Source organism: Lytechinus variegatus, chromosome 14, assembly GCF_018143015.1.
Source record: "Lytechinus variegatus isolate NC3 chromosome 14, Lvar_3.0, whole genome shotgun sequence".
NCBI lineage: Eukaryota > Metazoa > Echinodermata > Echinoidea > Temnopleuroida > Toxopneustidae > Lytechinus > Lytechinus variegatus.
Window position 1 is genome coordinate 22,919,992 of NC_054753.1, and position 17,767 is coordinate 22,937,758.

At 36.4% G+C, this 17,767-nt stretch overlaps 1 protein-coding gene across 1 annotated transcript in view; it reads left to right on the top strand.

Moving 5' to 3' along the window:
- The window catches only part of LOC121427518 (phosphoinositide 3-kinase regulatory subunit 4-like), a 37,199-nt gene extending 21,400 nt beyond the window's left edge, over positions 1-15,799 (top strand). The window contains exons 19-30 of the mRNA XM_041623955.1: positions 499-678; positions 1,316-1,416; positions 2,046-2,241; positions 2,867-3,217; positions 4,382-4,532; positions 5,496-5,685; positions 7,736-7,951; positions 10,156-10,358; positions 10,750-10,875; positions 11,835-11,992; positions 12,551-12,729; positions 14,148-15,799. Coding sequence (XP_041479889.1) covers positions 499-678; positions 1,316-1,416; positions 2,046-2,241; positions 2,867-3,217; positions 4,382-4,532; positions 5,496-5,685; positions 7,736-7,951; positions 10,156-10,358; positions 10,750-10,875; positions 11,835-11,992; positions 12,551-12,729; positions 14,148-14,379 — 2,283 coding nt within the window. The 3' untranslated portion in view covers positions 14,380-15,799. The remainder of the gene's footprint in view (positions 1-498; positions 679-1,315; positions 1,417-2,045; positions 2,242-2,866; positions 3,218-4,381; positions 4,533-5,495; positions 5,686-7,735; positions 7,952-10,155; positions 10,359-10,749; positions 10,876-11,834; positions 11,993-12,550; positions 12,730-14,147) is intronic.
- The last annotated feature ends 1,968 nt before the right edge of the window (positions 15,800-17,767 follow it).

Sequence of the window (17,767 nt, forward strand, 5' to 3'; positions counted from 1 at the left end):
TGGTGATTGGACGAGTTGGCAGTGGACGAATTGGCAATTTACCCTTGCCTTTGCACAGTAGAAAAACACAAGCAAACAATGCAATTAACAAGCAAATAAAAAAAGGTGAACATTATCTATTCATTCTATTGCAATGAATGAAAAAATGAACGTAGATATATACAAGAAACATAAAGAACATTGATATTAGAGATATAACAATTTGAAGTGTGCAGCAAAGATCTGTGGCAGATATATCTATTTAAATATTGTAGAGACATTTGGGATGCCAAACATACCATATCTGCTAGATTAACACAGTGACAAATCATCAAAATAAAAGGGTACAGAATTGGTTATTTCATTATGAAATAGAACACTCTATTGATTTGTTTCCTTGTTTCTCTGTCTCAACAAATTAAGGCAGACTTATGGTAATAACTATGTCAATTAATAGAACCGTAAAGTTTTTAAATGTAATATCCCCTTCAAAATTTTCAAAAACCTTTCCTCACACAGGCTATCATCATGAGCGTGTTGAAGAGCCCCGTATCTCGAGCCGTCTACGATTACATCCTTCGATCGTCGATCATCATAGACTTCTTTGACAACCTGACCGACAGGCAGTTGATACGTAACCTATGCAGGCCAGGTTACAAACCAGAGTACAATGAACCCGAGATGGGACAAATGGCACAGGTATTGAACTCTCTCTTAACTGGGCTAGTTCAAACCAACATATACGGGGGGGGGGAGGATTCAATTTGACTCCCTCCCCCCTCAGATCTCAGCTGTTGATTGCATGATCGCCGCTAGAATTTGCATGCGTGTAGAGCCGGATGTTAACTACAAGACTGTATAGTAAAATTTTCAAAAAATTAATTGCTTGTATTTTTTTTACTGATTGATTATACAAATAAGCATATGAAATTTGACCTAACGGCTTAATAATGTTAAATGCTTGAATGCCTGATCAAAGCTGGGATGATATTGTGCAGCACTTAGAAACACTTTATTAACCACTGTATAAGTGTTTCATATCATTATTGTTATTTCATCAATTGTGTTTGATGTTTATTAAAATTTGAAAATCTCTTGTATTGAACCTTTGAAAATCCTTCACTCTACATGTCTAGTTAGCTTAATGCTGTTTATGTTTGGTTTTATGTTAGCTATTCAATGGGTTTTGATTTTGAAAGCTCAGTAGTTTAATTTGATATTCTTCTCGTAACTCCTTGATTGTGCTCTTTATCTTCAATTCTTTATATGGATAAAATAATGCAAAGACATGACAATGTCTCTGATTTTTGGGGGTACTATTTTCTATTTTCTCCAGCTCCTGAGGAAACTGCAATCACAAGGAATGACGGAAGAGGATGAAGATAAACTTCTATATCTGAGAGAAATCATGTTGAAGCAATCCAAGGCTAAGATTGGGTAAGAGATCTCTATGAAAAAACAAAAGAAATCCAAACATCGCTAAAAGTATCTTGAGTTGCAGAAAACAATGATTTTATGCCAAATTCTTAAAAATCAAATTAGGCTGTTGTCTTATAACGTTATATTGTTTACACGGACCTAAAATGGCCACTCTGAAGATCGCCAACACAGATAAGCACATTTGGGATAGTGTATTATTATTGCTTTGAAAAAGGCCTAACACCGAGCTAGAATACCATGCTTATTTTTTCCAGAATCTCAGCAATTACACATTTTCTACCATAATCATTTGGGATATATCTTTTATTTTTACATACGAATACTTGGGTTGTCATTTTATTTGCTTCTGTTCAAAATTATTTTTAGATTGTTACCATTACTGGCATGTATTTTTGAATGTACCTTCCATTTTTGGAAAGGTCACAGTATGAATTATAATAGACACAGTATTCTGGTAGAAAATTAGAAATTGCTGAGTAATAAGCAAAATGAGCATGGAATTTTGTCAAAAATAGTATTTTATCTATTATTATACACATGCCAATTTATGCTTGTTTGTTTTGCTGTTTTTCAGCATAATTCTCTTTTTGAAAAAAAAATCCTCAAATTGCCCCTTTTATTCTTAGGATGGGTGATCTAACAAACCAAGCATCATCACCACATGACCCCTTCACCCCAGGTCAGGTCAACCTCAGCGTCTACCCAGCCATCCAGAAGAATCACGCTGACCTCATCAAGCCGTCTGACCTCAGGTCAGAGGTCATGGAGAAGGGTCAAACTAAGAAGTCCAAGAAGAAGCAGAGCAATGTAGATACAGCAATGGTAAGTGGGAAATGGTAAAATCGAATAAGAGATGTTATGTCATTCATACCTTCATGACCTCATGTCAGAGGTCAGAGGTCATGGATAAGGGTCAAACTAAGAAGTCCAGGAAGAAACAGTACTGTAGATCCAGCAAGGTAGGAAGGAAATTGTGTATTGTTACAAAAGAGATGTGTTTTATGAAATTTGACATGAAGTTTTTAAGGATGTTGATAATACATGTATTATGGTATAATTTTTGTTCAAGATAAACGGATTCAGTTAGAAAAGTATAGATGTTCTGGTAAATCTCATGGTATATTTATATTTTACATGCTAGATTTCTAAATTTTTAAAGTAAAATAGACCAAAAAAATGTCAAATTCATGAAAAGGAGTGTCTAGGATATGATCTCTAATATCAAGAGTAGAAAAATAAACTGGTTGATATGTAAAATACTCATGTTTCATTATTTATTTAAATTAATACCTACCCATGTTTCGGTGCTTTTCTATTTTACAAATATGATGCAAAATTAAAGTCATTGTTCTAACAAGCCAATGTTAATGGTCTATGTACTTTGTGATTGACGTGGTATCTGATTTTGCAGCTTCTCATCTTTTTGTCCCAACGACTATCATTTCAGAACGAGGAATGGAGAAGTATGTTTGGGACTACCCCTGACCCCAAGCCAGCCAAGCCCTCCCTGCAGCAGCAAACCTCTATCAACACGCCTCCCCTTCAGTCAGGAGGGGACCTCCCACCCCCTCACGCCCCCGTCCAACGCTCCACCTCCAAGGCCGCCCTCCAGAAAGCCGCCGCCCAGGAACAGACCATGCCCTCCATTGGTCAGGGGCAGCCACAGGCTCAGGGGCAGCCACAGGCTCAGGGACAACCCAAGCAACAAGCACAGGCAACGCAGCAGCAGCGTGTGGATGCAAAGGCAGCAACTCAGAAAGGGAGTCCAACAAAGCAACAACAGGGAACTGGCAAGCAGGTACTCTTTGTAAATATCATGAATTTTGTTGGAGATTTGTCTTGGAATTTTATTGCTCTTGTCATTGAATTGGCTGATATTATATTAACAGGGCTCCCACAGTCCTGGAAAATCCTGGAAAATTTTGGGGTCATGGAAAGTCAGGGAATTTGGAAAATTTGTGAAAAGTCATGGAATTGTGATCAAGATACCAGTAATTTTAAATTTTGTGTGTTGGTAAAATGAAAATGGTACCCCAGGTGGTCAGAAACAGCCCACATACTAATGATAATAAATGTACATGTCATATTGGGTGGAACCGATGGATGTTAGGGGAGGAGGAGGCCACCACAACATGTCTGATTTTGGAAACTGTGCCAGAAAGGAAGTCATGGAAAGCAGCAATTTAGTCATGGAAAAGTTGTGGAAATGTCATGGAATTCTGTTTTCAAATATCTTTGGGAACCCTGATTAATCACTGGCATCTAAACCAAGGTTAAGATTTTGAATTATCAAGATAATTTTGCAAGTGTCTCTATTCCATTTACCCTTTATTTAATGGTCAGGAGGTTTCAGCAAATGGACTAATGACATATCTGGTCATTAGGCAAAGGTCAGAAGTCATTGTAGGTCATTTTCATGTGAATTTCTGTTTTCCCCCCTCCCTTTGTTAGAAATTATTTATTGTACATTGTTATTGTTTTCAAATTAAGCTCTGCTGCTACATTGAATTGTGAAATGCAGGCAAGACTACCAGAGGTGTTTCACTTTTTTATACTACATGTATATTGGATGGTTCAGAATGGGATACCAGTAATATTCCTTGAGTTAGGAAATACTGTCATGTAGATGACGCGTATATGGGCCCTAACTAGTGGAATGATTCTGATATCCCATGAAAATAAAGCCAATAGGCATTCTCAATACTCTGCTAAAGTCAGTTTTCCTGCAGTCCCCATTGTTTTGTCTAGGGTGACTGTGATGATTTGTGATGATAACCTACGTTCAGGATTCCTGCAGGAAAAACAATGCTCTGACTTTTTACAAGGTGCCCAAGTCACATCTCTGTCAAGTATTTTCAACTCAGCTTGATGTGTGAAAGGGAACAGTCAACAGGGTGATTTTATAAATTTCAGTGATAATTAATGAAATTTCTAAACCATAAAATGTCCATCTTTGCTTCAGGTATCTCCAACTCAGGCTGATGCGGGCAAAGGACCAATCAACAAGGGCCTCATGGCCAACGAGCCGATCAGCATGTCACAGCTCCAAGCGGCTGCTGAAGGAATACCTGTCAAGAAACCCGTACAGGAGGCAAAGCCTGTATCTTCACATGGTAAGTTCCCAATTACTACTGGGTTATTGCAAGAAACTTGCTATCAAACTTGTGATCAAATTGCGATCAATTACAAATGGCAATTTCAAATCAGGGGCCCGTCTTACGAAGAGTTGCGATTGATTCGATCAATCGCAACTATGAAAAGCGAGCAAAGTCAACATATAGAATGCATGTTTGTTCAAAAAAATTTCAAGATATGAATGTATATCCATAAATTCATTGATTTTTTGACAATTTGGTGTGATCTCCTTTGTTTACAATTGACATTTTGCAAATTTCCTGTAGAAAAAATTATGAGACTGATTGATTTCCATAGAGTTACGATTGATTGGATCAATCATAACTCTTTGTAAGACGGGGCCCAGGTTGGGGTGTCCAAATGAATCATATGTCTTGTAAATACTTGCAGATTTGCGATTGATTGCTGATCTATTACTTGCAAGAAGGAGTGAAAGTTAATTAATTCAATTCAAGTTTATTTTGCTATCTGCATAAAAATGAACACAAATGTGGTAAAATACATAGGAACAAAGTTTACATAACATCAAAGACATAAAAAAGCATTGAGAGGGAAGCAGCCAAAAAGCAAAAAACCTATTTGCTTCAGCTCAAAACAGATCAATCAATTTTAGAATTGCAACAAAAAAATTTCTATCGATTACATATGCTTTAAACCCTCTTAGACTGAGTTTATCATGTTATTTGTGGTACATGTGTATTGGGCTGCGACAGAATTTTTTCTACATTTGCGATCTAACATTGCTCCCGTCTCGTACCAGTGAGGTCAATTTCCTGGAGATTTTTTTTCTGGCCTTCTACAACCATCAGGAGAGCATCTCATGAATTGAGAATGTAGCACTAAAAGACAAACTTTAATGTTACTATATATGAAAAAATAAAAACAGATAATCAAGGCTTTAAATAATGACTTGTCCTAAAACATTTTTTTTTTAATTTCAGTCCAAGTCTCTCCTTGCCGGCTGAACCTGAGAAGCCTCGTCACGCGGAAGCGAGATCAGTATGCCACAGACATCATGAGAAAGATGCTGATCCACGATACTACCTTCAATGCCAAAGCTCCTCAGTCATCATGGAAACCAAGAGGTCTGTTAATAGCACATCTCCACGAACACAAAGGTGCAGTCAATAGGTAAGTAGTTGGAAGTAGTAGTCGCATCATCCAGTTCCTTGGTAACATAGAGCTTATCTTTAAGTCATACAGTTGATTGGTATGATTGATGTTACATAATGGTCAATGCATTTAACAACTAAATCATCCCTGAGATTGATGACTAAGTTTTTGTGTGTAAGGGTTTAAAACACACTAAAATACAGAAAAAAATGTATATATTTGCTTGTAAAGCTACATGTTTACTGTCAAATTTGCATGGGTATAAAAAAGACTAAAATGCCTTTTAAAGGATGTACTTTTTTCCCAACACTACATATTTAGAGTCCGATTTGAAGGAGGTGTGGGATGTGGGCAAGGTACTTAACCCTTTGTAAAGGTAAAGCTGACGTCTGTGATCACGTTTGTGACATAGCAATTAAAATATCACTGTAATTGATTGGGGTGTCCATTCAGGGATTACTTGTCAAGGTTACTGTTTTGTTTCCAATACTTGTTAAGGGGTGCATTTTCAGAATATGGAAGATACTGGTGTAGGGTACTTTCCAAAACCCCATGGTCATGCCTGGTATCCACTTGTCAATGGAAGTTGCCCCCCCCTCCGGTGATTACATTGATTTTTTTTGTTCAATCAATCATAAAAACCACCTGTACAATCAATAACTATTATACAGATATTGACTAATGGGGTGTGTAATATAAACATTCTTTGGACCGCCGGATTTGTATTTTCCCGAGGGGTTATATTTTCCCGAAGTGCGCAGCGCTGAGGGAAAATATGATCACGAGGGAAAATATTAATCCTTTAGGTGGTCCAAAGAATGTTTTTTTTTACACATCCCATCAGTCAATATCTGTTATATTAGATAGCCTCTAATGATGAAGATAAAGTTAGGCCTAACGATGCGTGCAGCATGTTTATGATATTCAAAGTGATTGATTGAACTGGTATAGATCTAACATTAGATCTTGATCTATATATATCTAAGTAACGTTAGTCTAACGCAGTGAATGACCCTTTTCTATTCAAATCAACTTTGTTTAGGCCTAGCCCTAGATCTAAATCTAAGTTCGAGCCCAGTCCAGGTCCAAGGCAGGCCGATAATGCATGGTAACATCTAATCCACAAGAGGGCGCCATACACGTAGAAAAATATATTCATGGACCGGTTGGTCAATATATTCATCGAAGGTGGACCGGCTGGGAAAATACATTGATTTCGATCATATCACGTGACGCGTTATGAACCAATCGCGCTTGGCTATCTGTCTTGGCTATCTAATATTATACAGATATTGACTAATGGGGTGTGTAATATAAACATTCTTTGGACCGCTTGATTTATATTTTCCCGAGGGAAAATATGATCACGAGGGAAAATATTAATCCTTTAGGCGGTCCAAAGAATGTTTTTTTTACACATCCCATCAGTCAATATCTGTTATATTAGATAGCCTTTAATGATGAAGATAAAAATGGCCTAACGATGCGTGCAGCCTGTTGTTTACGATAGTCAGTGATTGATGGAACTGGTATAGATCTAGATGAAACTTTAGTCTACTACTACTACTCTAATGCAGTGAATGGCCCTTTTCTAATCAACTCAAGTTTGTTTTAGGCCTAGCCCTAGATCTAAGTTAGAGTCCAGTCCAGATACTTTAGTCCCACATATTTTATTTCCGTGTAGTTGGTAACATCTAATCCACAAGAGGGCGCCATACACGTAGAAAAATATATTCACGGACCGGTTGGTCAATATATTCATCGAAGGTGGACCGGCTGGGAAAATACACGGATTTCGATCATATCACGTGACGCGCAATTGACCAATCGCGCTTGGCTATCTAATATTAAGTTGTGTCACAGGCCCTTGATATTGAAAACCATATTTCTTGTTTTAGTAAAGATAATAATAATGATATGCAGCATGTTTTGAAGATCTTTAAACCCAATTTTAGTTGTGCAGTGTGAGAATGTAAGACTTATATTTGATTATCTGCTGTCTGTCGATTCACATGTATCGTCTCTTCAATGAGTCTGAAACTATGTGCGTTCCTTGTTGACATTGTAGATTACAAGTCAGTAACGATCACACGCTCTTCACCACCTGTTCTGACGACGGCACGGTGAAGGTGTGGGACTGTACAAAGCTGATCGGCAAGGCCAACACCAACAAGTCGAGGCAGACGTACAACAGACAGCCGGGGAAGATAAAGACGTTGACCTTCTGTCAGTCATTGCACAGCATTGCTTCCGGGTCAGACGACGGCTCAATACATGTCAATAGGTGAGTGTTACAACTTCGGCATTCATGTACATGTATCTTCGCATCCTGGGGCCCATATCACAAAACTTAGCAATGATTGTAGAACATTTTTCTATGATTGATTCCATTGACTACAATGTACAATCCATAGTGAAAATCAAGCATACGATCAATTGCTAACCTTTGGTCTAGTGGTCAATCTGAGGGACGTGGGTTCGATTCACAACAGTTACTGTGGTGTGATTTCCTTCAGCAAGAAATTTACCCAGATTCTGCTGCCCTCAACCCATGTGAGGTTTAGTGGGTACCCGGCAGGAAGAAACTCCTTGAATGCCAGAGTACCTGTAGGAAGCACAGCTATAGACGGATTGTCCACATGGAAATTAGTTTTGCTCACATAAACATTTATAATAACACATTACATATATCACATGCGTAGATAAAATCATACAAAATTGCATTAGAAACTGACAAATACAAGGGACATTCTTCAGGACAATATTGATTTTTTTCCAATGAAAAAATATTGTAATAAAATACATGTAGAATTTGCGCAAATGTACAATAATTATTTCAAAAATGTTATTTTGTCATCCGACATAAAATGCAAAAAAACACAAAAACAGTGTCACTATTCCTTTTAAACTTGTTTTAGCAGACCCTAAATATACAATTTCAATGTTTTTGTGAGAAACTATCAAATTCTGGTGAAGAATTTGCTCAAATTTTCATTCATTGGCTTGAAAATCTCTTATGCATTATGAGTGCATAGGTAAATCATCCCATGCGTGATTTTCTTTTTGCAGAGAAGGTAATTATTTTATTTAAAAAAATTGACCGACTGACTTGACGTTCTGATTTTTGGCTTATGAACGTAACATAACATTCTTTTAAAGGCCTTTATTTATTCATTTAGTTTTGTATTCTGTCAACAGGATAGGGGCATTGGTTTGGCCATGATATATATTCAATGTATATGCTGTATATGCACTGATATTTCATACTTTGCTTTAAGACAGGAAAGTTTCCATATAGTTTTCATGTTTATTCACTTTGTAGGCCTGTAAATGTACCAGGAAGTGAATGTTTGAATGTTTGTGGTTATTCATGAGAATAAAATTTGTAGGATTATATAATTTATAAATGTATCAGGAAGTGAATGTTGTGGTTTTTCATGAGAATAATACCACCATAACATATAACTAGTAAGCATGTCCATTGAATACTAGTAATGGATTTGGCATCATTTTGTATGTTAAAAGTATTACTCGGTGAAATTATCATTTGGGTGTGATAATATGTACATATTTGTTATATTGGTGTAGTCTTAAATTCCTTTGTGTAGCTTACATTCGGCTGCATGATGACAATATTGAAATAATCAGAGAAAAAATTGATTTAGTGTTTTCTTTTCAAATATTGATATACCTTGTATAGTTTGAATGGACAAAAAGCTTGAAGCTGTCAACAGAATGAAAGAATGATGTATGCATTAAAATTCCCCCAGAAAATTTATTGAAACTATTTAAAGCTTATATTTATTCTTACATATTAAAGGACTTTGCACTTATCACAGAAAGTGCTATTTTTTGGTTTATACTCGTGCTTCTTGCTACCCATCGATTTATAGTTTTGAAGACCGCTTAAAAAGACGTGGGAACGTTTAAACATGAAAATCCCTGACTGAGTTAATTTTACACCCGATTTGATTATTTTCAGTGTTATATTTTTGTCACTTTGTCAGCTTGTTGTTGGGTTGGATTCTGACTCTGAATGCTCTGAATAAATCAGGAATTTCAACATTTGGACAGTGCACAAACAATTCGCTGGATTCACAATACGTGTGCCCTCTATCGGTTGCTGCGCGCAGGCCAAACTTCACAATGTCTCATGGGGAAAAAGTCAACATCTGTTGCACACGCTAGTACTAAAGTACATGCAATTAATCAGTGCTGGCCTAAGCGGCTTAAAATTTGCCCGCTTATTTCTCTGAGAAATTTAGAATTTTTTTGTGAATTCCTGCCATACGGTTTTCATTTTAGAAGAATCGCAGTCACATTACAGTAAAATAGCACTGTGCGCTGCCTGCCCCTGCGTGTGTTGTCAACTGCAAAGTTAGAACATGGCCTTGTCACTGCAACCTATAGATGGCGCAACATATTGTGAATCCATCGCATTGAGAGAGAACTTTGTAACTTTATTTGCTTTTTTTCTTGTTTTAACAGGATAGAAGCAAGTCCTCCGAGACTAGCTCCTCTTGACAAGCGAGAGCTGAACGTGAGTGAGGAGGGTGTCCCGGTGGACCTGGCCCACTTTGATACTGGTCCACAGTCGGTCCTGGTCTATGCCACATCCCAGGGCTATCTGGTAGGCTGGGATCTGAGGTCCCCTACGGAGGCCTTCAGGTTACGCAATCAACAGAGACATGGTAAGGTTATCAGGGACCCGTTTCATAAAACTTGTTATAATGACAAATTTACAATAACAGTTTAAAGCTACTGAAATCCTTTGATTTGATTGACTGATGGTAAAATTGTTATAGAAATTGGACTTTTGCTATTATATAAGTCTTTATGAAACAGGGACCCAGGATAATATGTAGGCCCTGTTGTATAAAGGTTACTATTATATACCTCATACTAATATTTTAATCACCGATTGATCAAAACTACAACATATGATCAAAACTACATCATGTGATTTGCTGCAGATTCCAAATATCTTTGGTTACTGACAATTCATATCTTAAATCTTTCAATCTTTGAATTTATTGTAGTATTGATCACACCTTTGATTTCATTCGCTCACATTTGTTTTAGGTTTGATCACATCGTTTGTGGTAGACCCCCAGCAGTGCTGGATGGCCGTCGGTACCACGAATGGCAGCCATATTTGTTGGGATATGAGGTTTCAACTCCCCATCACCACAGTTCAACATCCCTCAGGTACAAACATTTTCTGATTAAAAGTAGAACTTGAGATGTGAGAAAGGTGAAGGACCATGTAAGCTGTGAAATTCTGTTGAATTTATTTATTTTCAATTGGAGAATATTGTTGTAAAACTAATATGTTCTATAGCAAAGCATCATTGTTGAGATGCATCCACCTTTAAAGTGCATAACAAACAGCTTAAAATTTGGGGTTGAATATTTGTTGTTATTCTGAAACTTGCATTTTTATATTCCGCACATGATTCACAATGAAGCACTTTCATTGAACAAATCCGAAGGATATTGCCATGCTTTGTGTGTGTAAAGTGTTATATTGGTCGTATATAAACAAACTTCTGAGAGGCATACTTCATATTTAGATTTTCTTTATTAGTCAATCCATTTCATATCTAAGAATAAATGTTTTCTCCCAGAGCTGTTCCATTCATTTCATATTTTAACCAATACTGCTGTTAAACAAATTCTTTTACAAAACCTGTTATTCCTGTTAAAGCCAAGAGAGCAGATCTATTCAAATTTAGTTCTCCAAAATGATGAAAAAGTTATTTTGTTTGAGTGTTTATCAGAAAAGTCTGCAAAATTGATTGTCATCTTCATTGGCCCATATTCTGAAGTCAGGTTTAACTTAGACCAGGGTCTAACTTTATGCTAAAATTATGGGAAGCCAAAAGTGTCAAAATTTTTATTAAGTTGTATATTTCTTATGTTTACTGCGCTCTTTCCTGATTCATTAATTGTGAAGACAATCATCTATTTATACTTCCTAGACAATTATGAATGATTTGAGAGCCAAATGAGCAGAATTATGATATCTCTACAGTTAGTGATATATGTAACAATTGGCTATCCATACTTAAACCACAACTTGAAACCTGAGTTTAAGTTAAACCCTGACTTCAGAATATGGGCCTGTGTGTTTACCTGGCATTGAAATGATTGATTCTATAAAACAGGTGCTCTGGTGAGGAGGGTTCGTTTACACCCCAGCCAACAGTCCCTTGTAATCTCAGCGGTGCAGGGGAACAATGAGGTCTCTATGTGGGATATGGAGACAGGGGCAAGGCAGTTTACCCTGTGGGCGAGTCCACACCCCCCTCTGTCCCTAACACAGGTACATATAGAACATTGTTTTATATAAGGTTGTTATTATTATTGATATCATTCTTATTGTTATTATTATTATTCCTCTAAACAGGATCAAGTCAATATTTTTTCTTGAATAACTTTGCTCTAACAAAAAGCACCAAGTAATTTCAAGTGCAACTGAGGACTTTTCTCTACCAATGTCCGAGAGTCTTTCTTACCAATCAGGTTGTACCCAAGATAGCTGCCGATTATTATTATTGTTATTATTTTTATTATTATTAGTAGTAGTTTTATCATTATTATTATTGTTATTGTTAGTAGTAGTAGTAATATTAACATTATTACTATTGCAAATATTATTTTTATCATCATTATCATTATCATCATTACGATATAAACTCTCTATTACAATTTTTATAGAATTTTTTTTTCATAAAACACATCAAAACAATTGTAAGCATAAAGATTGCAGATATTGGCCATGATAACATGAGTCGTAAACTTAGGTGTAACTTACATTAAAAATAATTCAGGTTATATGATATGTTCTGACTCTTGTATTTTCGATAATCTTATACCTCAGACTTCCCAGCATGCCATTCACGCCCTATACTGCATTCCGTCCATGGAGCAGACGCCATGTTTCTTGACGGCAGGTTCTGATCAGAGAATCCGCTACTGGAACATCACCAACCCTCAGCAATCGTCCATCGTAGCGGGATCGGTCAATGACCCGGTTACACAACTCAGTGTTTCTTACAAGTAAGATTAATCTTAAAGGGGAATGAAACCTTTGGAACAAATAGGCTTGTGTAGAAACAGAAATATCAAATAATAAGAATAAAGAAAGTTTGAGAAAAATCGGACAAATAGTGAGAAAGTTATGAGCATTTGAATATTGCAATCACTAATGCTATGGAGATCCTCACATTGGCAGTGCGACAAGGATGTGTGATGTCACTGATGAAAAACTTTTCCTTTGTGGACTATAAAATACCCTCAAAATGTCTCTTTTGCTTTTTATTATGGTGATACAAACTCTTTATCCATGATGCATTCTTAGAAAAATATGTATTACATGCCCTCATGTAGAAAGAACAGTATGATTTATGGATAGATGTGATAAAAGAGGAAATTCAGGTGAAATATATACTAAAGTAATGGGGAGAGTTGTTCACAAGTGACATCACACATCTTTGTCGCATTGCCAATTTGCTATCTCCATACCATTAGTGATCGCAATATTCAAATGCTCATAACTTTCTCATTATTTGTCCGATTTTTCTCAAACTTTCGTTGACCTGTTTCTTTGATTTTTCTGTTTTCACACAAGCTATCTTGTTTTAATGGTTTCATTCTCCTTTAATGATAGTAATCATAACATGACATCAACCCCCAACAATCACCTATCATACAATGTAGCTCGATCGGTCAATGTCCTTGTTACACAACTCAATGTTTCGTACAATAAGATTAATCTTAATGATAGTAATCATAACATGTAACCAACCCTCAACAATCACCTATCATAGCTAGATGGGTCAATGACCCCATTACACAACCCAGTGTAGTAACTCTAGTATTAATGATGATGGTAGTAATCATAACGTGTAACCAACCCTCAACAATCACCTATTATAGCTAGATCGGTCAATGACCCCATTACACAACCCAGTGTAGTAACTCTAGTATTAATGATGATGGTAGTAATCATAACGTGTAACCAACCCTCAACAATCACCTATTATAGCTAGATCGGTCAATGACCCCATTACACAACCCAGTGTAGTAACTCTAGTATTAATGATGATGATAGTAATCATAACATGTTAAAGGAGAATGAGATACCTGGGGAAAGTTTCAGTTTAAATGAAAAGACGGAGGATAGAGAGAATAAATTAGAAGAAAATTGGTCGCAAAATAAGAAAGTTTAAAAAATTCATTTTACTTTCTATTGTAATCCTCAAATTGGCAATGTTGCATGAAAATGGTAGGTTTAGTAGTACAACTCTCATATTTTGTACACAACATATTTATATTCTCCACCCCCCCAAAAAAATGCTGCTTGTCTCTTTGTGAAGTTTGAAAATTTGATCAGTTATTAATTCTCTTCTGTTATATGACAACTTTTAGTTGAAAGTTACGATTCGTTATCTATTTTAAAATCTCTCCTGTAACAGTCACCGAGTAATAGACGGCACCGAAGTCATCGTTGAAACGTACGGCAAGCAGCGTGGCGGATCGGGCACAGCAGCGACGTCTGTCAGTGACGAGAGTCAGAGACGCAGCGCCGAGCAGGTTCCGGTCGGCCATCGAGACGTGATCACTGATATGGGTGTCTTCCAAATATCGTCCACAAGTAATGCTTTAGTCACGACCTCACGTGATGGTGTCGTCAAAATCTGGAAATGAAAATTTCTTTGATATTGACTCATCTTGAAGGGAACGATGAAAACGTTGCCTGCGACAGAATCCTTTTGCCAAGTGATGACCATGGTGCTTATCCAGGCCGCCTTTGGGCAAGAAGTTCTTAGTCGCGTCATGCACCCATCTGCATCTGCACAAGGAGAACTAGATTATTGACTTGCAAATTTATTATTCTTTTGAAAAAGAAGAAGGCAAAGAGTTGACAAATCAACATATCAGTAGAAAGCCTGTCAATTAACATCATATACCTATCTCTATTTGAAGCATATTCATGGACTACCAAAGAACCTCCATTTAACATCCTATCCGAGGGATGAAGTGTTTTCCACTGTGACATAGCCTGCACCTATGAGTATTTGTATCTTAAACAAGCAATCCCGTGAGCAGATCAGGCTGTATTGCCTTTGAATTCAGTATGAATTTAATGACCAATAATTACTTCCTCTTTCCAAAGTAAGGGAGTTTATATTATTTGTGGAATATACATGGATATCATCAATGACAACAAATGTAGAATAATGAATTTTATCATTGAAATGCACAGTCAGAGGATCATTTGGCAGCTTTGAATTTGTGATGCAAAGCGTGAAGTGCAGAATATTCCTTTGCTGATTAGTGTTCTCCTAGCTTGCATGAGTTGCAAAGTCACTCTAAAGTTTGTGTGATGAAGCAGTGCAAATACTCCTAAGTTCAAGGGCAAGGAGAGTCGATGCATACCCACTGTGTCAAATACATGAATCCATTGTTAAAAGGGAAAGTTTACCCTGACGTAAAATGGGTTTTCATAAAATCAGACAAGTAAATGAAATATGACAGATATGAAACTCTGAGTAGAGACATGTTGTAAGGGTTCAAATTTTCAATTTTTCGTTCAGACCGTCTTCAGGAATTCTCAAGTCATTTTAAAAGAAATATATTAACAATGGTACTGTTAAATCCATCATAGGATAACAATATTATAGATTCCTTAAGTTTTCATTTTATGATGTTGTGTACGAAACCATCACCATTGAATATACCATTTACCACAAGAAAGGATCATCAGTCGTTCTTGAAATCGCTCCTAGCTTAAGAACAGATTTATGAAACACCAGATTATACAAGGGGGGAAAGCAGATTTTACAGGATGGTCTAGGTAGGCGTTGCATAAAGCTGTTTATAAGTTACGAGCGACTTTATGAAGGACTGATGATCCTTGATTAGGCGCTGAATCAAAATCAATGAAACTTTGGTGTATGTCATCTACCACAAGAAAGGACCACCAGTCGTTCATAAAGTCGCTCATAACTGTAATATGAGCAGCTTTATGAAATAACAACCAGGTCCCCATCTTACAAATAGTTATGATTGATCCAATCAATCTTAACTATGGAAATCCATGTGTGTCATAATTTTTTCTACAGAAAATTTGCAAAATTTTTTAAACAAAGGTGAGCACACAAACTTGTCAAGAAATCAATGAATTTATGGATATACATTTATATCTAGAATGTTTTTTGAAAAAACGTGCAATTTATATGGTGACTTTGCTGGCTTTCCATAGTTCCGATTGATCGGATTAATCAAAACTCTTTGCAAGGCGGGGCTCTGAACAGTTGTCAGGAATGAGGGAGAGTAGGATAGTTAAAAAGCAATTTTCTCTTGTATGCATATAACAACGCTTGTAATGCCATATAATATGCATGTTAAACAAGTTGTGTCCCAATATCTTTATTGATCGGTATATGGTAGAACCTACAGTCCTATAGTATATATTGATTTTGAGGTATGAAATATTGTTCCATCATGAATGTTTAGATCTTTATTGACGAATTGAACGAGCTTTGTTGACCAACTAACAGGCTTTGAATAGAAATCTTATGTGAGATTATTATGGCATCAAATAACCAAAGGTGCACGTTGATCTTGCACGATGTTGTCACCGAATCAAACAAATGTTTGCACGATGTTGTCACCGAATCAAACAAATGTTTGCATGATGTTGTCACCGAAACAAAACAAATGTACTTGCTGATTCATTTATTTTGAAAATGAATATTAATGTCGCCTTCACATTCCATGTAGTTTTTATGTAGAAGCACAGTTAATACACAGTCGCTTGTTACGAAAGACACAATATTTATAATACCTTGCCTTTTGCAGAAATTATCAAATGTGAAAATGAATGTGAAATATTGCCGATATATATTTTGCATTTCATTGCTATTTTTTATACTAGGTGCTGTATAAAAAAATGTTGAATGAGAATTGTAGATGATTTTTTTTTTTCGTCCATTGATTGATGACATTTAATAATGTTTCTGACAATGACCCTTCTATCAGTGGGGGTTATGTAGAGAGAAAATCGCTTGTATTCTCAAAACCAGCTTAGGTTACAAAACCATGACCTGAGTAGACCAGGCTCAGCTAAAGGCATGTGCCTGTTAAAGTTAGTTGCTAGTTATGCGACCTTATGTCAGTAGTCATATATGTATAAGTTAGGTGAGACTGTAGACCAGCGCTAAAAATGAGGTAGCTTCCAAGAATACAGGTCAATGTTTGAGCGCATTTGTTTTGGATGCAAGTATTAAACCAATCTCACATTTTCACTCAAATTATAAAAAAAAATCTTGTATTTTAGTCCACACACGTTGTATGGGTGGTCCATGTTTATTCTTTATGATAATGTTCTTTGGTGCACTTCAAGTGGGAATTAAAAAAAGAACAAATAATTACCAAGATTAATGGAAGAAACAGTTGTTTATATGTAGTATTATCACCTGTATCAGACATCTGAGCTGGTCATTTACAAAACCGTATTGCCCTAGATTCATAAATATCGGGAAGGGAAAGGTATATTATTTGTATTTTCCTCTGTCTCAATGCGCATATTTACTTTTCATGCAGAGACGACGCAAAATATACCTTTGTATTTTCCCTGGTCTCACATCCGGGCATTTGAGGATTCGTATAAAGAGATACGCTTCATAGGATCTGCGCCACTTATAGAGATCAGTGATCTGCGCGCCAACAATATACGTCATAATAAAGACATCACTGGATCCAAGCGCTTGCAAGTACGTCATAATGGTAAAGTGCAGAGCCTAGACCTTATATTAACAAGACACAATATAACTATATTAAAAAGAAATATATCACCATTATCACAATTTTTGCTCTAGATATCTGATTTGGATGATAATAAAGATATTGACTGGCTCTTCTTTCGGGGAACATCAAATATATTGCCCTTAAAAGACCCATATTGCCCTCGTCTAAAGACTTGGGCCAATATGACTCTTTTGCTGGCAATATATTTGATGTTCCCCTCAAGACCAGTCAATATTATATAATTATTTCCATACAATTGAGACAACATGAATAATGTAGGCCT